General features: G+C 44.1%; 1 protein-coding gene across 1 annotated transcript; it reads left to right on the top strand.

Annotated features, from left to right (window-relative positions):
- Positions 1–12,756: 12,756 nt before the first annotated feature.
- Positions 12,757–24,283, top strand: PLET1 (placenta expressed transcript 1). Its single transcript, XM_039229127.1, has 4 exons — positions 12,757–12,987; positions 17,806–18,007; positions 21,267–21,328; positions 23,366–24,283. Exons 1-4 carry the CDS (start codon positions 12,807–12,809, stop codon positions 23,608–23,610), a joined length of 690 nt encoding a protein of 229 aa, XP_039085058.1. The 5' UTR covers positions 12,757–12,806; the 3' UTR covers positions 23,611–24,283.
- The last annotated feature ends 1,782 nt before the right edge of the window (positions 24,284–26,065 follow it).

Here is a 26,065-nt window from a genome sequence, read left to right as displayed (position 1 = left end):
AAGGGAGGGAGGGAGGGAGGGAGGGAGAAACATAACCTGGAAAACTCAAGCTAAGCACAGAAATGGAAATGAGAATGATAGGTCAGTGCACCACCTAAGGGTGATGGTGTACACCAGCAATTCAAGGAAATGAAAGTGGGCAAGATTTGGGGGGTCAGAAGAATATGGGCTTAACGTCCTAGCATTGCTAGTTCCGAGCAGAGTCCTGATATTATAAACTGCCGGCAGTACCAGGACTCAGCTGCCCACTAGCTAATTCCACATGCTGGGCCTGAGGTAGCTAACGCTCCGACAAATATTCACAACCATGCTTTGCAACCACGTTCTCTGTTCCCTCTTAGCAATAAGCCCCTCTCTCAGAAACAAGACTCCAGGAAGTTCCTGGTATAGATCAAGACATAGGATATCCAAAGGATTTTAGAAGATAAATAAATATGAATCTGTGTTTAAAAAAGAGAGAGAGAGAGAGAGAGAGAGAGAGAGAGCTGCCCTGTCCCTCAGCCCCTCCCAGGAGGTAACTATTCTCAGCCACCCACCCTCCAGCAGCCATTCCTACAACTGGAAACAGAATGCAGCCAATGAAAGGACTCCAGAGAGACACAAGACAAGCCAAGGAAAGCCCAGGCCCAGGAACCCACACAACAGCAAAAGAGGGGGCTGTCAGATGCAGCTAATGGCCCCACACCTGCACATATCAAACACGGCCGTCCCACACACCTCCCTCTGGAACTCCTAGTCTAGAAGATATATGGCCCCAGACAAGGAAGGCATAAGGACATAAGGTTGCAATGATATCAGTGAAAGAAAACTAAAAATACTATCCTGTGTTGACAAAACACAGGAGAAGGCAGCAAGGGTGTGGGTAACAAAGGATAAAGATAGGGTGCCCTTCTCTGGTAAACCCCATGTCAAACAAAGATGAAGAGACAGCAATGACCTCATTGGCAGAGAATCTGGCAGGTGTCCAGGGCAAGAACACCCCAACTCACTGTCCTCACCCTAATCTCTGGGGGGACCAAGCTAAGCTATTATCTCCCTCTCCCCTAAAGGATTCTGGGGACAGGGGAGCTCACTTCCTGCCTGGGGAAGGAAGCTAGAGCAGCCTCAGCTCTAAAACACTGTTTTCATTTACAAATGAAGACATTCACACACCTGCTCCCTACTCTGCTGCTTCTCTGAGGACTGAGATAAAGACCTTCAGTTTACAGTTTCACAAGAGAAAAGAATGTGTCATTCCTCCTTTCTGCCTTCCCCTTAGCCAACCAAGCCCAGCTCCATCTCCACTCAGCTGAGACAGACGGCTCATTGCCCACTGGACAGGCCATGTCCTGGAGCCCTGACTCACCTTTCGTTGCTCAAGGAGGGGGTAAAGCCTGCGATCCTTGGAATTTCCCTCTGGAGGAGGTATGGGCAGCTCCCGGGCACCACCTCCGTGGAAACCCTCTAATAAATAACAAGAAAAATAAGAATTTAATGAATGCTTTCTCCATGCCAGACATTGCACCTTACACATATCATCTCATTAAAAGCTCCCAAAAACCTTATGAATAAGTACCACCATTATCCCCATTTTACAAGTCAGAGAATAGAGCAGTTCAATATATTAGTTCAAGGTCACAAGGATTGCCAATGGAGAAAGAAGACACAACACAGATATTTTCTGCCCGACTTGAGAGGTCCTGCTCTTACCCACCCATGCAGAAGGGGCCATCTTCTCTGCTGCCGTGCATATCTCCTTCTCCTTGTATGAGCTGTGATGTTTCCCCTTTGATAGATGCTCAAATTCTCAGAACTCTCTTGGTTTCCCATTGGTGTGGAAGTTTCCTGAGGTTAAAAATCATTTTTAATGCTCCTTTGGAAATGATACCAAGAACACAAATCGAAGGGTTCAGAACACCATGGATGTTTAACAAGTAGCATTAACTTATTATTAAAACCATTAATATTCCACATGTCTAGTAATTTCTTTTCCTCCAGAGCAAGGTTTCACCACCTCAGCACTACTGACATTTGGGGCTGGATATCTCCTTGTGGTGGGGTCTGTCTGGTGCACTGCGGAATGTGTGCAGTACCCTTGCTTCTACTCACTAGATCCTGGGTGGCAATCCCACCACCCCCAGCTGTGACAACCAAAATCACCTCCAGACATGACCAAATGCCCCTGGGCGGCAAAATCACCCCCATTGAGAACTACTGCTCTAGACTAAGCAAATAAAAACGACAGTACAGAGGCACCAGTACAGTGGCTCAGTCAGTTAAACATTCAACTTTGGCTCAGGTCATGATCTCATGGTTTGTGAGTTCAAGCCCCACGTCGGGCTCGCTGCTGACAGCACAGAGCTCGATTCAGGTCCCCTGTTCCCCCCCCCCCGCCCCCCGTGCTCTCTCTGCCCCTCTCTCACTCATTGTCTCCCTTTCTCTCTCTCTCAAAATAAATTTTTAAAAAACTTTAAAAAATATTTAAATGTTAATACTTATTCCCTCAGAGTAAAACAGCAAGAAAGCTTATTTCTACCTACAGTGAAACAGCACCCTTAATGCTCCTAGTTAATAATATGAAAGTTCCTGAGAACTTGCTTATAAAATAAAAGCGACAAGCACCGATTTCAGAAGATCAAGGTTGTTTCTGTTGTGCCTGAACCAGATACCTTTCTGCTTGTAGACTCTTTCATAGTGGGATGTCACACGTTGGAGGGAATCCACAGCCAAAAAAAAGCCTGGGTTCAAATCCCTGCTCGTAGCCCCAGACACAAATATTTTTATATCTCAGCTTCTTAACATACCAGCTTCTATAAAATGAAGGTGAAATTTCCCTGCTCAGGATTGTGATGAGAATTAACTATAACAGCTAGAAAGCAACTCTCTCACAAAGTTTTGCTTAAGAGGGCTCAAAAATAGTCACTTCTTCCTCTTTTCCCACTTGTCACCAGGCTCTTGAGAGCGTGATGTCTGATGTGTTTTATCCGCACTATCTAGCAGAGCAGTTCTCAACCCTGGCCACCAGACAAGAACTACAGAGCTTTCGAAATGCAGATGTCTGGGCCTACTGTGCACCAACTAGGTTATAAACTCTGGCTTGAGAATATATATTGTGAGGATCCAAAATGTATCATCTTTTACATAACTGTGTTGATGCCAAAAAGTTAAATAGTAATGTTTATATCCATTCTTAAAATATGGTATATTAATCATTAATAATCAATACATTATAAATAATTTAAATAAATCAGTATATCTCCAAATGGCATCTATTCTATTCTCAGTACCAACAAGTTCCATTAGAATTTTTAGATTTTATGTTTCAATTTCAGTGATCACTTAAAATTAGCCTTTACCCGTATTATTTAAAAAATCTTTGAAGTGATAATTCTCAATTGAAAGATGTTCATTGGGGCACCTGGGTGGCTCAGTTGGTTGAGCGTCTGACTTTGTTTCAGGTCATGATCTCATGGGTTCGTGGGTTTAGGTCATGATCTCATGGTTCGTGGTTTCGAGCCCCACGTCAGGCTCTGTGCTGGCAGCTCAGAGCCTGGAGCTGCTTTGGATTCTGTCTCCCTCTCTCTCTTTGCTCCTCCCCTGCTCTGCTCTGTCTCCCTCTATCTCTCAAAAATAAATAAAACGTTATGAAAAAAAAAAAAAAGATGCCCATTGAGTAAGACTTTAATTTCTTTAACTTTATTTTGAGAGAGAGACAGAGAGTGAGCGGGGAGGGGCAGAGAGAGAGGAGAGAGAGGATCCCAAGCAAACAAGCTACAAGCAAACAGCGGGGCTCCAACCAATGAACCGCGAGATCATGGCCTGAGCCGAAGCCAAGAGTCAGACAGTCAACCAACTGAGCCACCCGGTTCCACAAGACTTTAACTTCTTAAGTTAGTGCTTCTAAAAGATTCAGGAAACAGCTACAGAGAACTCTGAAATTAATGTATCAACAAATTACATAAGTGACAAAATTGCATTTGTACACGATGCTAGAAATAGAGCCTGTTATCAGGAGAGTCATTTTGTTTTGTTTTTAGAAGAATAAGATGCCAAGGTATCCAGTTATGATATTTAAATGCTAGTACATAGTATCAAATCAATCCCAGGAGAAAAATATAATCACAGTTCATGATTAATGGCAGAAGTCAGTAATATCTAAGAGGATTAAATGTATTAAAAGATGCTCCCCTGACTCAACTAATGGAATGACGTTGAAAAGGGAAAGTTATGGGCTGGATTCAGGGCTGTGTGTCAGTAGCCTTCCTGTATGCTGCATGAGCAAATCAGAAACTCCACAGAGGCAGGGTCCTGTCTTCTTCTCCCCAGGCCTACCACAGGACCACATCGGTGGAAACGTTCGGCAGACATTTCTGAAATAATGAACCTCACCTTCCTCTTATTATCTTGTTCTTTCTACCCTTATTTTCTCTATAGCCTTCATTCCTTACTTATTAAACCTTGTATTTCTGTATGTTACCTTAAAGCCTGTATGAACAAAGTAGGATATTAGAAAATCAATGCACTTGTGAAGAACTGGATGTAAGGGGATTCCCATCAGTAGCATGTCTCCTTGATTTGCCCCTGGAGAGCTGTCTCTACCACATTCTGTCAGATCACCACACTGGCCCACCCCTCATCCTTGGGAGTTGGGTTCATGCCCCACTGATGAAACTGTCCCATATATTTTCATTATTGAACTGTCCAGTTAAATAGTCAACACATGCATTTGAATTTCTTGGCAAAATGCTGTTTCCTCCAAAGATGTATGGAAGTGTAGCTCAGAGGAACCAAGGAAAGCCATTTGTCTCCAAGGGTAACTGACCTGGGTGCCCTGCAATGTACTTCCTCCCTGGCAGACAGCCTTCTCTCTCCAGAGGAGCTCCCTCTGGCTGGCCAGTGAAAGGGGGCACCCAAACCTGCCTCCTCCCTCTGCTGGGATGCCTTTTCTACTTCCTCTTCTGTTTGGGGATTGGGAAGCACTTTGCCCTGACTTCTCTTCTTGTCTCATTTCACTTCCTCACCCACCAACCCACTCTTTGACCAGAAACCAAGTACCCTCACCGCTTCTTTTTCTTCCTAAAAATGAATGAAACCAACTTCTGACTTTGGGGTGACCACATATGCTACTGCTAGAAGGAAGAGCTTAAAATATTCAACTTCCCTATACACACTCAGTAATGTACAGAATTGCTGAATCATTATATTGTATATCTGAAACTAATATAACAGTGTATGTTAATTACACTTCAATACAAGAAAGGAAAAAGTACCTTCTGGCAACATTTAAAAGTAAATGGTAAATTGACACAATGATGTTGGGAAACAATATGGAGGAAAAAAGATTAAAAATACAGCTACCATATGACCCAGCAAACCCATTTCAGGGTATATACCCAAAGGAAATAAAATTACTTTCTCTAGGAGATATTCGCACTCCCATGTTCATTATTCATAGTCACCAAGACATGGAAACAACAAAAGTGTCTGTTGACAGATGAACGGATAAAGAAATTGTAAAATATATACATACATATGAATATATGAATTATATATATACACACACACCAACAATGAAATACTATTCAGATTTTACAAAGGAAGGAAACCCTGCCATCTGTGACATGAGTAAAACTGGAGGATTTTATGCTAAGTGAAATGAGCCACCAACAGTAAAACAAATATTGCATGACCTCACTTATATGGGAAATCTCAAAAGTTAAACAATAGTAGCAGAGATTAGAATCGTGTTTCCCAGGGTCTCAAAGATAAAGGAAGATGGCAGTCAAAGGGTATAAATGTTCAGCTATGAGTAAGTTCTGGAAACCTAATGTAGAGAACAGGAAAAAAGAAAAGATTTAACCTCCCACTCATTGAGAAAGAGGTCTTTGAACACCTCCTGACACAACTTTCCAGCTCCTACTTAAATGCCAACTATCCCTGCTTCTTTCCACAATAACACAAGGTGTTTCTGGATGTTACTACACAAAGTAAATCATCATAGATCACTCGTCTCCAGACTCCAGACTTCAGGGGCCTAGACAAGGTGCCAACTGTTCATTTTGCCAAATAAGGACATTTAAAAAAACCAAATAAACAGATGAAAGAGGAGGCTCTCCTACCTACAATCTACAATGGCAATAATTTCACAACAGAAAGGACATTTTAATAAGAAAATATCAAGAGGCTGTAATGTTCAAATAAAAGGCAAGCCCTTAAATTAAATAAATTTTTACATTCTCTTTCAAAATCTCATCATTTTGCTCTCACTCCTCTTATTCCACGAAGACAAACTGCTGGCAGCCTGGAGTCTGACCACAACTGACCGTAAGGCAGGAGTTATTTTCCCCTAAAGCTGTGTGACCTTGAGCAGATTACTCAATGCCCCGCAATCCTAGACCACTGACCAAAGATGCAAATGAAGCAATGTGGGTAAAGCACTGTGCCAACCCCACTATGCTCCTGACACATAATTTAGGCTTATATGCAGCCACAGATGTGACCAACAAAAGGTCTTGAGCAAAGATAACAATTAATTATTGCAATAGTACATTTCTCTCCAAGTTCTATAAAATGCAAATAGACTAGCAAGAGTCCCAAATGTACCACAAAGTATACACATATACTAAAATAAATATTACATTAATTTTTAAAAATTAAAATTATACAGTATATTAAATTGTTATGATGTATTAAATATTAAAATTAAAAGGTACTAGGCCTTGACTTTGGCCTATCAGAATCTCAAAGGCTAAGTAGGAACAGGCATGTATTAACAGGGTGGTAAATCTGTACAGTGGAGAGAACACCTGGCTAGACGGAAGGAGGTGGGCAATATGGTCCTAACCCTGACACTGCCACTAAGTATTGCTATAGCCTTAGGCGAGTTTAATCTTTCTGTGTACAGTTTTCTCAGACATGAATGAGGAAGTTTGATTAAAATGGTCTCTTAGGGCCTGATCAGCTTGAAAATTCTTACTGTCATGTACAATAGTGTGTTCTCTCTCTAAGAATTTGTAAGCCTTGGGGAATGAGAAAGATGAGCTGTAGCTTCTAAACAGCTGGCCACTGGATTATCCTCTAAGCTATAAGGATCCACACCATGGGATCCTCAAAAGCACAACACCCACTACCCTGATCCAAAAAGCCAAAAGGTACAACCCAATTAGTCCCTAAGTCAACGTGTTGACATAAGCATCTATTGTTGTCAAACAAATGAGAGCATTATAAACATTCTCCAGGCTCCTCCCTCTCCCTGGTGGCCCTTCCTCTCAAACATGCACCCTGTCCTTCCATGGGTAGCTAAGAACCACATGTACTGAAGGCAGACTATGGCAGGCATGTTACCTGCATTCTCTCTTACGCCTTGACACAATCCTGCATGGTCTGTATTATTAACTCCCATAATATGACTTAAAGAATTGACTTTCAGAACAGGATAAGCACAGTCCAAGGTTACAACATGAGGGGCAAGATTCAGAGGCCTCTGTGACTCCAAAGCCTATGCTCTATTCTCCTTGGTGGGAATGCTGCATCCCTCACACCTCTGACACACACAGGAAACTAGATCCAAAACCAGCCAAGGTGCCTCAGGCTGATGATGCCTGCATTCACCAGTGGTTGCTCCTGGGGAATCTCAGGGAATCTCTCTTTAGACTCTGACCTTAGGAAGACTCGCTTCTCTCTGCTCTCTGAAAGCTCTCCTTTCTAGGGAAACCAAAGAGGCACTGAAGTGTCCACCACTTACTACAGCATGAAGTCTCAGCATATAAACTCTAGGCCAACTGGAAACTTTGGGGTACCCAGTACAGTCACAGAACACAGCTTTTCTGACCTTAACAACTAGTCTGACATTCAGTTACAAACTGATTTACTCAGATCAACTTCTAAACCCTGGCTATGCAAGGTGAGCTCCAGGGATCAGCAACGTCTTGGCATCACCTGGGAGCCTGTTATAAATGAGGAGTCTCAGGCCCCACACCAAACCTACTGAATCAGAAACTGCACGTTAGCAAGATGCTCCGTGTGATCTGAATGCACATTCAAGATCAAAAAGCACTGTTCTAGAACCACCTATGGAGCTTTTTTAAAAGTATGAGTTTCCAGGGGCACCTGGGTGGCTTAGTCGGTTAAGCGTCCGACTTTTGCTCGGGTCATGATCTCGCGGTTCGTGGGTTCGAGCCCCGCGTCGGGCTCTGTGCTGACTGCCAGCTCAGAGCCTGGAGCCTGTTTCTGTCTGTGACTCCCTCTCTCTCTGACCCTCCCCTGCTCACGCTGTCTCTCTCTCTCTCCTAGAAATAAAAATAAAACTTTAAAAAAAAAAGTATGAATTTCCAGGAACTAGAATCCAAAATTATAGAGAAAGGAGTGAAGGAATAGTGGGAAGTCCAAATACGTGTATTTTTTTTAACAAGTTTTCTTGTGGTCTATCCTCAAGAAACCTCAAGTCCTTTCTGGAAAGAATCAAAGATCAACTTTGTTTTGTCAACAGCTGTCCCTGTAGCCGACAGCTCCCTCCTCCCTAGAGGCAGTGTTGATGACTTCATACAGACCCTTTCTTGGGCTGAGCTCCAAAATGTAGTAAATGAATGGAACAATTCTGCTTACCGGTTTCCCCCTCTGCCCCAATCTTCTGCCCCCAATTCATAGGGAGGTTTAGACTAGTGTCTCCATATCAACAGTAAAACTCCTCTATTTTCTTTTCTCCTGACCCACTGCCTTAAACTGGCAGGCAGGCAGGCAGAAAGGCAGGCAGGAAGGAAGGAAAGACAGATGGAAAGTTGGAAGGAAGAAAGAAATGAAGAAGGGAGAGAACAAATCAACATGTGTTATACACCTACTGTGTACCAGACCCACCCCATCCATCCCCCAAGACAGTTTACATATATTTCTCATTTAACACACATTAAAATATGTAAGATTTGTATCAATGCCCCAATTTTCAGAAGTGGAAATTAAAGTTCAGATAGGTTAAAACTCTCCCAAAGCCGGGTTCCTAAACAAGATCTAATACTAAAGTTCTGCTGCATTCTTTCTACTGCCCCTAACTTGCTTACATATAATATTACATAAATACGTATTTTCACTGAAATGTAATTCACATAAAATTCAGTTCAGTGGTTTTTAGTATATTCACACAATGATGAAAACTATTACAACTATCTAATTCCAGACTACTTCCAACACCCCAAAAAGAAACCCCAAACCAATTAGCAGTCAGTTCTCCCTCTCCTTGTCATTCCTCACCACCCCTCCTACCATCCACCCCCACCCTGTCCCTGGAAAATACTTGGTCCCAATCAGTTTGCCTATCCTGGATATTTCACATAAGTGCTATCATATGATACATGGTCTTTTGCATCTGGCTTCTTTCACTTTGCATCATGTTTTCAAGGCTCATCCATGTTGTAGCATCTATCAGTACTTCATTCCCATTTATATTTGGATAAAATTTCATTGTTGGACATATCATATTTTTGTATCTACTCTAGAGTTAATGGACACTTGAGTTGTTTCCCACCTTTTGGCTTTAGGAATAATGCTCCTATGAACACTCATGTCCAAGTTTTTGTGTGGACATATGTTTTGAATTCTCTTGAGTACATAACTAGGAATGGAGTTGTGGGTCATATAATAGTAACTCCATGTTGTTGTTTTTTTGTTGTTTTTTTTTTGAAGAATCACCAGACAGTTTTCCAAATTGGCTACATTCCCATCTGCAATGCAGAAGGGTTACAAAATTTCTATATCCTTGCTGACACTTGTTATGTCGTATAGCCATCCTGCTGGCTGTGAAGTGGTATCCCTTTGTGACTGTATTTGCATTTTCCTAATAACTAATGATGCTGAGCATCTTTTAACGAACTCTGGCTTTTGTGTAGATTCTTTGGAGAAAGTACTCATTGCCCATTTTTAAGTTGGGATACTTAAGTTTTAAGTGTTCTTTATATATTCTGGATACTAGGTGTGTATCAGATAGATGATTTGCAATATCTTGTCCCATTATTTGAGTTGTCTTTGCACTTTCTTGATGGTCTCCTTTGTAGAATGAAAGCTTGTAGTTTTGATGAAGTCCAATGTACCTGTTTTTCTTTGGTTGCTTATACTTAAGGCATTATATCCATTAAAATGTTGACTAATCCAAGGCCATGAAAAGTTTTACCTGTTTTGGGGAGGAGATGGTTGTATAGTTTAAACTCTTACATTTAAGTTTTTAATCCACCTTGAGCTAATTTTTTATACGGTATGAGTTAGGGGTTCAATTTCATTCTGTTGCAGGTGGATATCCAGTTGTTCCAGGACCTATTTGTTGAAAAGACTATTCTTTCTCCCATCAGATGGTCTTGGCACCCTTATCAAAAATCAGTTGATTATAAAGGTGTGGGTTTATTTCTGGACTATCAACTGTTTTCCATTGGTTTATATATGTCTACACTTATCCCAGTACAACATTATCTTGATGACTGTAGCTTAAATACTAAGTTTTGAAATTGTAGGTAGTTCAAGTCCAACTTTCCGTTATTGTTGTTTTTTCAAGATCATTTTGGCTCTTCTCGGTCCTGTGTTACAGTTTTCAGTATACAAATCTTACATTTATTCTGTTAAATTTATTCAGTATTTTTACTGAATATCTTCAAGTTTACTTTCTCTTGCTAGTTAAAATCTGTTAAGTCCTTCTACTGAAATTTTCATTTCAGTCACACTTTTCCACTGCAGAATTTCTGTTTGTTTTTTTAAAATAATTTTTTATGTCTTTATTAATATTCTTTATTTGGTGAGACATCATTCTCATACTTTCCTTTCACTCTTTAGACATGGTTTCTTTTACCTTTTGAACATATTTATAATACTTGAGATAACATCTTTGTCTACTAAGTCTAATATCTGGGCTTCCTCAAGGACAGTTTCTATTGGTTGGGAGGCATTTTTCCTATGTACTAACCATACTTTCTTGTTCCTTTGTATGTCTTATAATCTTTTGTTGAAAACTGGACATTTAAAAAATATACTGTAGTCATTTGGATATGTGATGCCCCTCCCTCTCAGGATTTGTTGTAGTTTCTATTGGTTTTTACTGTTTGTTACTACTGCTACTGTTGTCAGTTTAGTGACTTTTATAAATTAGTTCGGTGAGGTCTATCTTCTTTTCATCATTTTTTTTTCTTTTAGAGAGAGTGAGCAAGCAAGTGGGGGAGAGGGACAGAGGGAGAAATTGAGACAAAATCCAAGTAAGCTCCATAATCAACAGAGCTCAGCCCCTTCAGAGCCCAATGCAGGGCATGGTCCTGGGACCATGACCTGAGCTGAAAATGAGAGTCGAACGCTCAACCGACTGAGCCACCCAGGTTCCCCCTCTATCTTCTTTATCATGCGTGGCCACTGAAGTCTCTGCTCAGTTCACTTGGTGGTCAGCTGTTGAAACCTGAGAATTCTGATTTACAGGCAATTTCCAGATAGGTCACATAGGGACAATTCTCTGGAAATAAGACTTTTGGAGAGCTCCAAACTCATTCTGTCCTCTTCCATTGGCTGCTTGTTTGCTGGTCTTCATGGTTCCCATAATGGCAAATCTGTGGGGGTTTTTTTTTTCTAATGTTTATTTATCTGAGAGAGAGACAGAAAGAGACAGAGCATGAGTGGAGAAGGGTCAGAGAGAGAGGGAGACACAGAATCTGAAGCAGGCTCCAGGTTCTGAGCTGTCAGCAGAGAGCCCGACCCAGGGCTCAAACTCATGAACCACAAGATACGACCCAAGCTGAAGTCGGACGCTCAACTGACTGAACCACCCATGTGCCTCAAAGCTGTTGGTTTCTAAGGTTTCTGCAGAGCTGGGGGGGGGGGGGGGGGGTGGGCAGGGAGAAGGCAAGCTAAAATGCCACAGTGCTCACTGTGCTCAATGAGATTCAGCCAATTTTCTTAAACAAATCCTCCTCAGATTTTTGCAAGTCAATTTCCTTTGGTCAATTTCCAGAGTTCTGAGAAAATTGATTTTGACCATTTTTGCTGCTGTTGTCACTGCTTTGCTGGAGGAATAGACTTTTCAGAGGTCCTTGCTCCACCATTCTGTAAGTGCTTCTCTTGAGGAAACATTTATAAATATCACCTTGATTCGATTCTTCATTTTTTTGTTTCCTTTCTACTCACATAGTACTCTTTCAGTGAGCAAATCATAAAAATCAGAAGAGAGATATAAGAAAATGTATTTTCTGATTTTTTTAGTAGTCCCCTTGTGTGATGGTGCTACGGAGGAACGTACCAGGAGCCAGGTGGACCAAAGCTGTCTCTTTCCAGAAAATAAATATAAATCCAAAAGTACAGTCTTCCTAATTCTATGTTAGTCACAAAAGGAACTAGGATTGGAGACACTGTTGATAAAGGAGAGCTAGAAAAGCATATGTAACGTTCCAAGAAAAGAGAATTTTTACGTCTGGATTCCCTACAGGGAGAAGAGTGGAGCTTCTAAATGCGCCAGGTATGTGATGATTGCTCCACTCTGGCTTTCACTTGGCCAGCACTGAGCCTGTTCTCAGCAGCTTGCTTCAAGTAGCAGATGCTGAGATAAAGGAGATGCAGAACAGAACCATAATCAGTACCTTCCCCTTCTTGAGCAAAACTGGAATTGGTAAAGGGTCATGCTGACGAATAGCAGGAGATTCATTCTTGGTGAGATCCTGGGCTGCATTCCAGACACCAGTTCATTTTAGGGAGGAGTGGGAAGGAGATTTGCATTTATGACCTCACGCAGGAGCTCCAGCCCCGGAGCATATAAACAGGTGAGTTGTAGGTATTACCCAGTACCGGGCCCAGCTGTTTTCAAACCAGTCAGGACCATGGCAGTCCTGGGCTCCACGCTGCTGCCACTTGGGCTGTTTCTAGGCTTCGGACTGCTGTGTTCTTCTGCCAGCTCTGCAGATGACATTGACAAATGCATATTCTTCAGTGAGGTCGCCACCACTGGCCCAGGCATCACAGCCAATTCAGATGTCTATGACAGCAACAGAAAGTACACAGGTGAGGAGAAGCCGTTCTCTCTGTTGTCCTTTGTCTTCTATGGGGAGTTACCAGAACCTCAGAGCACAGCCCTCCATTCCTGCTCTCAATCACACAGAACATGTGTCTTTGACCCAAATGGGAACCAGGGGCAGAGACAGAAAGAAAGAGAACATGTGATAGAGTTAGTTGGGTGGGGCTGCTTCTGCCTGTTCTCTGAGCAAACCTGAGTCGGGGGGCCATGAAGTCCCAACACCAGGTTAACTGAGCCTCACCAAGAGCTCACCTTGGGGAGCGGCAAATTCTCTGACTTAAAGAAAATGGACATTTGTATTACTTTTGGGGGTGGTATCTGCATCACAGTCTGTAGTATGTTCACATCCATTTGATAAAACAAGGCCCCATGGGTGATGGCACATTGCATGCCGGGAAACGGTGTTCACCTTCAGTGTGTGGGAGGAAACCCTAGTGAGCTAGGCAGGGAAAGTGTTACTATCCCACCTTGTTCATGAGCAACCTAAGGCTGAGAGAAGTGAGGTGACGGCTCAGGGTTTTACTGCAAGTAAGCTGCAGAACCTGCTCCTGAATCTTGGTCTTTCCTTCTTAATCTGATGCTTCTCTTCGAGGTGCCTGGGAACATTCTCCAAATTTCCCAAACCTTGTAAGTCAAGGCAGGTGCTTTCTAGCTACGTTCATAACAACATTGAATACAGTGGTTTTCATGTATTAATGCATTTATTCCTCACAACAACCTGTGAGGCAGGTACATACCACAGTCGTTCCCATTTCATAGATAAGAAAACAGAGGCAGAAGTGATAGTCACTTGCTCAGGTCACAGAGCTTCTTAGGGGGTGGCATTGGGATAGGAGCCCAAGCAGCCTAGCTTCAGCTATCTGGCCCCTAACCACTGCACCACATGCCCCTCACTACGGTACTGAGCGCTGAGACTGCTAACAATGTGCTGGGTACTGTTCCAAGGATAAATGCTATTGTCTTCCCAGATGCGGCACAGGAGAGTTAAAGTTTTACCCAAGGACATGGTAGGCAGCATTGTTAATATCTGAACCCAGGTTAACAGCCGAGATCTGTCCAGCTCCGTTCGGCCAAGCTGTCTGGCTTCAGAGCCTGCTGTCTCATTACTCTGCCATCCTGCTGTCCTAGAACTCGACCTCAGTTCTGTAGGGAGCACCAGCCTGATATCCACACCCATGAACCAGAGTCCAGACATCGGCAGGAGAAGGACCATGGTCTGCCTTCCACACTCATCCGTCTTGTCCTTTCTCCTGTTTTTTTCATGGGGACTGTCACTAAGGGCCTCGGTTGTGACTTGGGTCACTGTATCCCACTCCTTCAGGCAGCGGCTCCTATCCTATCAAGCCAGGGAGGATAATCTTATATTTCAAGACGAGGACAGGAAGGCATTATGTGTGACCTTATCTACGGGGAAGGACTTGTGGGGGGGAGGGTGGTCAGAGAAACAGCTACACAAGAGATCACAGACCCCAGGCTTGAGATAACATATCACAAGGTGAGGGATTCTGCTGCGGAAATGAAAGAAAAAGAAATCTACCTTGTGAAGATGCTGGGGGAGAGACATGTAGCATGGGGCCTTCTGAAAATAGGGAGATGGGAGAAAGAACAGTCAGGAGAGGTTCTTGAGACCCTAGCAAGGGAATACGCTCTGTGAGAGGGAAATCAGGCATTTACAGAGGTGCTGGATAGAGCAGGGAGAGTGGGGAAGGAGGAGAGGAGCTTCAGTTCATTGAACACCTACTATGTGCCGGGCACTTCTCCAAGCTTCATATGACTTCGGCTCAGAACAGAAATGTGCTAAAAGCTCTATGATAAACTGAATCACAATGCAAATGATTTGAGAGTCAAAATCCTATGTTCACAGAGACATCAAGTGCCAGATTCTACACCTAGGATTACAAACAGGCTCCGTGATTTCCTTGTAAAGGTGTCATTGCAGGACTCCACTGGGACACAGGACTTTTGGGGAGACTGGGTAAATACCCACAAAGGCCAATGGCTTCTCCTTATTTTCATCTTGATTTTTTTTTAATTTCAGGGTTTGTGTCAACATTGGCAGGTCCTATATAGACTTGGTGTGTCCCATGGTACAACAGTAGCTCAGGTGGTATCTTAGGAGAAGTTCCCTGGGTCTGCCTCAGTATCAGGGAAAGAAACCCATGATGCAGTGACATTTATATTAAGATTGTGCTGTGTAAGCAATGGCCTCCATTTTTCCCTTCAGTGGGCAAGAGGGATATAACTTATTTGCCTTTTTCCTGCCCCTTCATCTTTAAGGGCACTGTACAACACTTGGTGTACAACTTTTTAAATCAATCAGTGAGTAGTTATCTGGTGCCCTCCAGGTGCCCAGTGCTGGGCTGGTCAGATACTGGCATGGATGAAACCACAGTATATTATAAGCCAGGATGTAGTTATGGACTCAGCTCCACAGATATAAACATAAATGTTTCAGGAGGGAGAGGGAAAGAGGGCTGAACTGGCCCGGAGGTGGGTCATAGGCAGGGTCCTGGAGGGTAAGCGGGGATGCATGATGAGAAGCCAGAGTCCCAGACAGATGATCCCACATGAACAAAGGCCAGAGGCAGGTGCATCTGCAGAGCCAGAAGAAGGCCGGCTTCCCCAAGGGCAGGAGGGCAGAAAGCGCAGTAAGCCAGGTTAGGAGGGTCACGAAAGCCATGTGCTGGGTCCTATAATCAAGAGATGTGAAAATATAACAGCAGAAATGTTTAGATCCTCTAGAAAGATGGGCACTTTGACGCTTTTGGAGAGTACTGTATACAGAAGGATGTGTGTGGGGAATCTGATCTGGCTGCGGCCTGAAGAGAGAAGGTAGAGGCCAGAAACCCAGACCACAGATGCCTGGGAGGGAAGAAAGGAGGCAGGAAGCCAGAGAGAGAGAGAGAGAGAGAGAGCGCGCAAGCTGGCAGAAGCCAGGGCAGAGGGAAGAGCACACCCCCAGCAGAGCTGACAGACTTGGTGAAATCCGCAGGACAGCCCTCACATCTACAACAGCAGGGCCCGTGGGGTTTGGCTCAGCCACCTCTTGATTGACAAAAACAAACAGAACAGAAATGTTTTGTGCTTAAAAATAAATAAATAACAATCACCATTCATCCTACACTCATGTTTAGTCTTAACACTCTTCTCTGTGCTCCTCCCAGGAACCGTATAAGATAAGGTATCATGATCTCCATGTAATGAGGGATAATGTCATTATCCCCAGACATAGGACCAGCCCTGGTGCAAAATGAGCATTCAACAAATAGTTGTGGAGTGAGTGGCGAACAATAAGGAAATCAAGGCTGAGAGATGAAATGACTTGCTCCTAAATGTGAGAACTACAATTCTTTTTTTTTTTAATGTTTTTTTTTGCTTTTGTTTTTGTTTTTGTTTTTCTGAGAGAGAGAGAGAGACAGCATGAGCAGGGGAGGTTCAGAGAAAAAGAGAGACACAGAATCCGAAGCAGTCTCCAGGCTCTGAGCTAGCTGTCAGCACAGAGCCCGATGTGGGGCTTGAACCCATGAACCATGAGATCATGACCTAAGCCGAAGTCAGATGCTCAACTGACTTAGCCACCCAGGCGCCCCCCTGAGAGCTGCAATTCTTATCTAAGATTGTCTGATCCCTACTGTGCTACTGGCTTGATTTGCTATGCTCTGTAAGAAGTCATTGGAGGAATGTGAGTGGCTGACAGGGACCTGGAGAATAACCCTCTGGCACTGAGAAATTCTTTCAGAAGGGATCTTACTATTCTTTTTTAATGTTAATGTATTTTTTGAGAGAAAGAGAGAGCTAGCCAAGGAGGCGGAGAGGGGGAGAAAGGGGAGAGAGAAGAGAGAGAGGAGAGAGGAGAGAGAGAGAGAGAGAGAGAGAGAGAGAGAGAGAGAGAGAGAGAATCCCAAACAAGCTCCATGATGCCAGCACAGAGCCCAGTTCCAGGCCTGATCTCACAAACATGAGATTGTGACCTGAGCTGAAATCAAGAGTCGGGCACTTAACCAACTGAGCCACCCAGGCACTCCTGACAGGGGATCTTCTAAGGGAGCAAATGGACAGACTGAAATGTTCTCTTGAAAGTCCCTTCCCACCCATCATAATGCTGGAATCTAGCCTGGGGTGCACTCACAGGGAAGACTCAACAGGGAAGACTCACCTGATTGGGGAAGGTCAGGAAACCCTAGGGTTATTTGACTGGTACTGGGGCTCAGAGACCCTATCCCTTCCCTCACACTTGACAATAGAGATCAGGAGCATCAGCATTTCTGGGATCAGGAAATGGGCCCTGCTTCGATTTGTCACTAACAGTCCCTTATTTCATGAGACTTCCCAGGGGTCCCACTTGACCCTTTTTCATGCATCAATCACATCTCTCCTCACTCTCCACTTCTCCTGACAGAAGGGGAGAGGGGCTATCCCTTTCATCTGGCAGACGGGAACCTGGCTCCAGAGGTTACAAGCCAGCCAGGAGCCCCCCCCCACCCCCCCCGCCCATTATATAGCAAAACCAGGGCTAGGGTATTGGTCTTCTTACACTGTTTACTGTGGGAAATTAGGAAAAAACAAAAACGCACTAGGAAGAAAGTAAAAATAATCTATCACCCCACTACCAAGAAGTCACAAATAGTCATAAATATCTTAAATTTCCTTCCAGACTTTTTTCATCAACTTCCTTTAAAATAAGACCATATTATATGCACATACTATTTGTAGCTCTCTTTTTGCACACTAGGTTTTGATTTCATGACCTTCATTCCTGTCACGCTGCACAGGTGGCTCACTGTTCCCTTATCATTCCCTCATAGTATGGGTTCCTGTGAATGCCAATATCAGCGCTGTGGTCCTGCGAGCCGTGGATGAGAACAACAACTCACTAGGCCTCTGGGAAAAAGCAGACAAGCTTTGCAACAGCAGCGCCCTGTATCACCTGGAGAACTTGAATGGCAAGCTCTTCACGGCAAACTGGGTTTCTCCTAACTCCACGAACATAACCACAATCGAGCTACAGTAAGAACCCTGTCTCCATGTGATGTGTTTTGGGCTCTGATGGGCTTTTTGTAGATGGGGTTCATGCAGTTTTATGGTGACCTTAGAGGCTCAAAAGGCACCCCAGACATGGTGTGGAGAATTTAGTAGCTATGCTCCTTATCTGCCTCACCATTCTCTGTCCCACTTTTTACCTACAATTCACGTGTACACACACGCACCACCACCCCCACCCCACCCCAGGCAGACTCAACAGACAGGAAGATCTAGCGTTGAAGAAAGCCAGAGCTGGACAGTGGGTAAAGTAAACCAAGCTAACAAACAAATGAAAACCAAATTTATTCAGGACTGTTGCAACAGGAGAAGAACCTAAGATAGAACCAGGCTCGATTTTGAACACCACGTGGGCAAGTGGGAATGTATCGCCAAGGAGCAGGGTGGGGGTCACTGAGAAGAAACAACAAGGCCTGTAAGGAAGATTCTGGCTAAACTGACCTAACAGGATTCTTGCAGAAGGCAGGCCAGGGTGAGAGGTGTTACCTAGAGTGGTAGAGAAGAAAGAACCAGGTATGAGGGGTGAAGGGTGAGAGGTAATTGCCCAACTGACTTTGCAGCATTCTTGCTAAAACAGATTTTACAAGGAAGTGCACAGATAGGCCTGGGAGAAGGTTCTGGAGCCTGACTAAAGTTTGGTTAAGCAAAGAATCTTTATCACTGGGTACACTGTTTGCTTCAAATTCCAGAGAATCATTTTTTAAAAACAGATTCATTTTGGAAACGGCAATTATGATGATTGTGTAATAACACTGGTTTCCTAGTGTCACACAGAATGGACACACTCAGATTCTGAGGCAAGGCCACCTGGGGCCCCTCATTCCACTTTAACAAAACAACCTTCCTCTCAGCAGGGGATGTTACCCAGGTTACTTTAGGAGCCCACGTTGAAAGGCCCTCACACTTTCAGACTGCCACTTTGTACCAAAAGGGCAGGACTGGCCATGAAGCCATGTCCCTCGTGAATAGCCACCAAGTCTGCAGACACTGGTGGTGATGATGCCGTCAAGCCATCCTGCCTTACCCTGCCACGCCCAGGGCCTGATGGGACATGGCTGGTTGGCTCTGGAGAGGTCATTTTGCCCAGGGTAACTTCTGAGAGTGGGAATGTAAGGGAGCTGCTACATTCCAGCCTCCCCATGACAGCAGTCTCTTAGCAGCCAGCCAAAGATAATCAGGGCACTGACTGCTCACACGTCACCTCATTAAAGCCTCCACACTCCACAGTGACCACCTGCTATAGGAACAGCACATCTCCACTGATAGTGTGGTCTCCAGACCCTTCCTCGGTCCACACGGCCGACAGTGGGGGGACCAGCAAGCATGATAGGTGTTCAGACAGCAGGGAGCTCCACCGTGCTGGGTGGGGCCCACGAGGACATGAAGAGGCCCCTGCCCGCGGGGCTCCACAATGAGTTCCGGGCAGGCAAGGCCTCTACAGAAATCATCACAGAGGATGAACATCACTTCCTTCAGAAAGCATTCGCTAAACCCCCAGGTCAAATTCCAGCTCTCCCCTTTTCATCCCCAAAATTTCCACTGTTTCGTCACAACACATAGCAAAACTGAGATCCATTACTTAACTCATTTGCTGATTGCTTTAATTTTTTTTTTCAATGTTTATTTACTTTTGGGGGGGGGGAGGGGCATAGAGGAGAAGACACAGAATCCAAAGCAGCTCCTGGCTCCAAGCTGTCAGCACAGATTCTGATGCAGGGCTAGAACCCACAGGCTGTGAGATCATGACCTGAGCCAAAGTCAGATGCTTAATCGACTGAGCCACCCAGGCGCCCCTGATTGTTTTGTTTAAAGTCGGTCTCTCTGGCACATGTACCCCAATGTTCATAGCAGCACTCTCCACAATAGCTAAAACATGGAAAGAGCCTAAGTGTCCATCAACAGATGAATGGATCAAGAAGATGTGGTTTATCTATACCATGGAATACTACATGGCAATGAGAAACAATGAAATCTGGCCATGTGTAGCAACATGGATGGACCTTAAGGGTGTTATGCTGAGCGAAATAAGTCAGGCAGAGAAGGACAAATATCATATGTTTGCACGTATAGGAGGATTAGGAGGAACTTGACGGAGGAACAAGGGGGAGAAGAAGGGGGGAAATGGTGGGGGAAAGGGAGAGAGGCAAACCATGAGAGACTCTTGAATGCTGACAAAAACTGAGGACTGATGGATGTGGAGGGGAGGGGGGATGGGCATGGAGGAGGACACTTGTGGGGATGAGCACTGAGTGTTATGTGGAAACTAATTTGACAATAAACTATTTGTAAAAAAAAAAAAAAAAGAGAATCTTCTAGATGGTACTAAAAAAAAAAAAAAGTCTGTCTCTCTGGACAGACTTTAAGTGCTGCAAGGGTAAGAACCATGCCTGTCTCATCCATCACTGTCCCCTCAGCACCAAGCACAGTGACTGGCATGTGGTGCACACTCATTAACTGTTGAATGTATGAACGAGAGACTGAGTTGATAGAGAAACCACTGTAACAAGAACAGCACACCAAGGGGTGCCTGGAGGGCTCAGTCAGTTAAGCATCCAATTCTTGGTTTTGACTCAGGTCATGATCTCACAGTTCATGGGTTTGAGACCCCTGCTTGGGATTCTCTCTCTCCCTCTCTCTCTGATCCTCCCCTGCTCACTTTCTCTCTCTCTCTCAAAATACGTAAATAAGCTTTAAAAAGACAATAACATACCAAGTTATACAGGTCATTTAATGAACATTGAGCACCTACTCAATGTGTCAGGCATTGCTGACAACAGAAGCTGGCCCTCCTGTTGCAGGAGAGGCTCACAGCAAGGCAATGCTGTCGAGGAGCAGGTCTCTCTAATGGAGCTGTGTTTGGGTTAATGAGAACAGGGAGACATGACTTCACAGAGGTTACTATTGAGTATATGGACAAATGGGACCAGAACAGAGATCACAGGCAAGACTGGCCTGGACAAGGAGCAGAAGTGCATACCAGCCTGAGGGGAGTTCAGGGTGCTGAAGTTGGTGGGGTGGGGGATGGACAAGAACTTAACTGGAGCAAGACCATGGAGGATCTTAGTCAAGACAATATAGACAAGACCAGTATTTAATGATCTGCTGACTATGCTGTAGAGAACACAAGGTCGGGATCCTCTGGGAAGGCAGAAATGGAAGCAGGACTCATGAATTCCATAACTGAGGTCCTCACCATGATCTCTCATTGATTATTTGCCCCCCACAGAGCCTTCACTATCAATTCCTACAACGTAGCTGCATTTTCCTCTCTGCTACTAAGAAGAAAAGGTAAGTTTCTCTGTGGCCTATTTTACACATCTGGCAGTCATTCAGTCAGCTTGGAAAATTATTCTGTGGGTGTCCTAGAAGACTCTTCTAATCATGCATTATCCAGATGTCAGATGAGTCCCCCAACACCTAAGACCTACAGAAGATGGTTCAACCCCTTATCCGAGGCCCTCTGGGAAACAAAAGTCATTCCCAACTTATCTGCCAACTCCCAGGGGCCTTTACCTCTCAGTCATCTGTGGCGCCAGACTATTGCTTCCTCAGGAGCCATTATGGATAGGAAAGTCAGCTTTTTCTCTAATTTCCACAAAGAATTCCCACTCACACAAAGTGTTCATATGTATAGCAGACTCTAACCAAGGGGCTGAAAAGAAGAGGGGGAGATTTGCATAAAGAATGGTTGATAGTGTAGAAATACTCATACTTTCCTTCATTCTCAGAGTGGCCTCTGGCCACCACCACTACCACCAGAGATTTCCACTGACCTTTCATGGGCTGTCTTCTCAACCTCAAACCATCCTGAAGCTCCTCGTCCTTCTCCTCCCTTCTCTATTCTCTTCCTTCTCTCCTACCTCCTTCTAGGGAGCTAAAACAAACTCGAGACACTGAGGTCCAAGAAAGATGGGTAACTCACCCAAAGCCATAGAGAAAGCAAATGATGAAATTAGGACTCATAGTCCACATCTTATACTTTCTTCCACTTTTCTTAGATTTCCATCAAAACTAGAAAGACAATATTTTATTCCTAATGAAGTTTTAAAATGCAAAGTTCAACCAAGAACAATAAACATTAGTCTTTCTCAGTGTCCAGATAACGGGTCTTCCTTGGGAGCCCCCCAACGCTGAAATACATGCAGCATGATGTCCATTTTCCTGCTGACTGTGCGTTGCAAATGTGGTCACAAGGGATATCTATTTTCAACAACAGATTTTAAAGTTATTCTGCCTAAGGAAACTATTACATGAATGCCTTCACAGCTTCCTTGGTGGTTCCCCTCTGTGGAAATACCAGGGTGTTATTTTCTTCCTCAAGGATAGTTTCAAGATGAACACTCGTGTAAATGCCAAGAAAAAAAGAAAAAATATTTGTTTCTCGTCAGGATTCCTTAAAGTGGTTGTGTTCAGACCTCGTGGCTCAGTGAGATACTAGAGAAACATCTGCCCTGGAGAAGCACTAAATGAGATAAGGCAAGGCCTCTTAGCTGGAAGGCAACCTCCTGCTGGGGGACAGTGCTTGGGCCTGAGCAGATCACGGGATTTCTACCTTCTTCTTCTTCCATATAGTCCTCTTTGATCCACAGACCCTTGGAGGCATCATTACAAAACTCCAGTTTTTCCAGGATCAGACTACCCCCAGGGTCTGGTTCTCTCTGCTTCTCTGCAAGGCAACCTCAGAAAACCCATGGATAGTCAGATCCCTGCATGTGAGAATGACATGTGCCTCTGAAACCACAGAAAGAGATTCAGGTGTTTGGACAGGGCCTCTGCGCTTGCTTTATTTTTTAATTTTTTTACAAATAGTTTATTGTCAAGTTGGTTTCCATGTAACACCCAGTGCTCAACCCCACAAGTGCCCTCCTCCATATCCAATCCACCTCCCCCCAACCCCCCCCCCAACCCGCAGAACAGGGGTAGCCATCCTCAGTCTGGATGGTATCTAGTTTTGTAAGCTTTACGTGAAACCTTTGAAATTAGGTAAGGAAAAAATAAAACCATGCCATTCTGGATGATATTTTCTAATATAACATTAAGGACATGAAGACATGAGGACTACCCACCCAACAACAAATTTGGTAGTTGTATAAATTACTTCCCCATAGGATTGTGTAGACCTTAAGGGTAGAGAATCCTACTTACTTGTGTTTTGTCCCTTGACATTCTGCAACCCCTAGTTTTCTTCATCCTCTACATATACTTGTCCACTAAGAAACGTCTACTGAAGTTTGCTCCAGCGTTCCATCAGATTAGCCTCCTTTCTCTACTGCTCACCCCCACCCTCCCCAGCAAAGAAATTCTGATGCTATTGTTTGTTTCCAGAGATGACCATCTCCCAGATATCCACGACCAGGACAACCCCAAGCCCAAACCCAATGACAAGACACATCTCTACAACCAGAACAACCCCAAGCCCAAGCCCAATGACAAGACACATCTCCACAACCAGGATAACCCCACGCCCGACTCCAAGGACAACCAGCCTGGCCAACAAAACCTTTCTCTGCCCCATCACAAGTGCCATTCAGATCCTGCTAGTCTTTCTCACCAGCAAACTCCTATCCTAGAAGGAAGCTAGGAAAATAATTGTTACTGCCTCCTCTGCATCTCCTACACTGAGTTCCAAGCTAGTACTCTGACAGGTGTGCAAATGAAGACTTTACATTCTCAAAAGTACAACTCTACTGCCACTGCTTTGGACAGAAAAACAGAGACCTTGGGGTCACTTGGTGGAGGGTAGCTAGTTCACTCACTGGTGGACTTGTGGCACATAGATGTTCAACTGGATCTCTCAGGACACAAATTAGGTGTTTTTCTTGTTAACTACTTAGACCTGGTCTGGGTGTAACCTGGAATTCTGGTTCTCGGTTTCACATGCTGACAGCCAATTCCCTGGCCAATGTAAACTTTTGTTCACTGCCAAATGATTCCTCCATGCCTGAGTCTCTGTGGGAAAAACCTTCCCTCACTTCCAGGATGATCTCAGATTTCTGACCAAACCCACTCAGGCTACACAGAGGTTCTATGACTCATGTCACTCAACAAGGAAAGGAGAAAGGAATAGCCCTGATGCTATTGGCCACACCAGTAGCATGTGAAGGGCTAGAAAAAAAGAATGTATCAAGTCTGAGCAACCTAGAATGGAGAATTACTATGGTATAAAAGATATTATTTTTTTTTGTCATACCAAATAAGCTATATTTCAAACAAGAATAATAAATGTGTTACATTCAAATATAAGTCTTTAATGAGTGGTTACTCTAACTTAAAGTACAAAATGTTATTTTTTACTCATGTATGTGAACATTAAAAAAATTTAATAGAGTGGTGGGAGTGTATATGTTTTCAAAGACAGATCCAAGGGTAAAATTTTCCCAATTTTATTTTTCCTCAAGTTACAAACTGGTCATTTTTCCCCCTCATGGTAATTTCCACTAAGAAACAGGCAAAATATTTACAGTATTCATAATACAATGTAAAACCAAAAGAATGCATAGAGTTTCCAGTAATACCCTGCTGATAAGCAACAAACTTTTCTTTTAATAATTATGCTAAATTCCAAGATGCCAACATCCAGCACCTAGCCTTCCTTGGGGACAGCTTCTGTCAATTTCTTCCTCTTCCCTGAGAATAGACCGTGCTTGCCTACTTGTAGGTGTTTTTAACTTTTGTTGAGAACTGGACGTGGTGAAGGTTGTAACATGGTGACTCTGGAATTCAGGCTCCCCCGCGCCTCCCAGGGCATGCTGCTGCTTGTTGAGGGCCTCCGTCCATCTGTTCAGGGATCTCTCAGCTCTTCTGTGCAGACTCCACTCTTTTACTTTTTTTAAATGTTTGTTTGTTTGTTTATTGAGAGTGAGGAAAAGAGCAAGCCAGGAAGGTGCAGAGAGAGAGAGAGAGGGAGAAAGAAATCCTAGGCAGACTTTTAGGCTGTCTGTGCTGTTGGTGCAGAGCCTGACATGGGGCTCAAACCCACAAACCATGAGATCATGACCTCAGCCGAACTTCAAGAGTCGGACACTTAACTGAGCTACCCAGGCAACCCGCAGACTGTGCTCTTTGTTGAGTGTGGTCAGTGATATCTCTGCTATATTATCTCAGCAGTCAGTCAACCTCATAGATTTTCTTACATGTCAACATTTAGCAGCCTCTTTCTTCATTAAGCATTCCTCGAATAGCTGGAAGGTTGTTGTTGTTGTTTTTTAATTAGATCCTAGAGTTTGTGGAGAAAGTTCACTGACATTTTTTGCCAGCTGAATGGGTGCTGCAGTGAATAGACTAATTCATGGAGCTCCCTATTCTGCCTTTTTCTGTGATGTCACTGAGTAGCCACCATTAGTATGTGCCAGGCACTGTGCTAAAGCGTCATCGCAGTTAATCGTCACAACGACCCTATGAAATAGAGCTGTTTTATAGACGAGGATACTCAGGCATAGAGAGAGAAATAACTTGCCCAAAGTCACTCAGTGAATAAGTAGTGAAGCTGGGTCTCGGCCACTTCGGAGCCTGCACCATTAACCAGGACACTCAAAGGGGCCCCTGTGTGGCTTCTGCATCCCCTGGCATCCTCTAGGGCAAATGGGTCCCCAGGGTCGTATGACAAGGAGGGCATGGGAGGTACGGGTGTCTGTCAGGGACACAAGCAGGCTGTGTGCTCCAGCAATCCTCCTCCACGCCCCACTCTGCGGCCACCTGAGATAAACTGCAATGAGCCAAGACCCACTGAGAGAGGAACAAGTTTCGTATTTACCTGTCACAGCCCAGCCTGGCCTCATCTCAGGTTCAATGTGGAAGGTGTGACAATGATTGGAGCCTCAGCAAAAATAGTCTCTCGAGTTGGAAAACTTTGAGACTCGAAGAAATCAGGAGAGCGCTGAACTCAGACATGCAACACAGAGGTAGCTGTGCGGGAGCACTGGTTTCGGAGGCAGGGAAGCCTGTTAAATTCCAGTTCTGCTACTAAGTAAAAGGGTGACCTCAGGTAAGTGGCTTTACCCTCGTCTGCCTTGGTTTTTCATCTGT

This window comes from Hyaena hyaena, unplaced genomic scaffold (genome assembly GCF_003009895.1).
Source record: "Hyaena hyaena isolate Hyena2069 unplaced genomic scaffold, ASM300989v1 scaffold_36, whole genome shotgun sequence".
NCBI classification, from domain to species: domain Eukaryota; kingdom Metazoa; phylum Chordata; class Mammalia; order Carnivora; family Hyaenidae; genus Hyaena; species Hyaena hyaena.
Note: the sequence above shows the minus strand (reverse complement) of the source record. Positions and strands in the feature narration are given on the sequence as shown.

Coding starts and splice junctions, on each gene's coding strand:
- PLET1 (XM_039229127.1), top strand. CDS start 12,807: ATGGCAGTCCTGGGCTCCACGCTGCTGCCACTTGGGCTGTTTCTAGGC. Junction 18,008..21,266: donor ATAACCACAATCGAGCTACA/GTAAGAACCCTG, acceptor TGCCCCCCACAG/AGCCTTCACTATCAATTCCT. Junction 21,329..23,365: donor TCTGCTACTAAGAAGAAAAG/GTAAGTTTCTCT, acceptor GTTTGTTTCCAG/AGATGACCATCTCCCAGATA.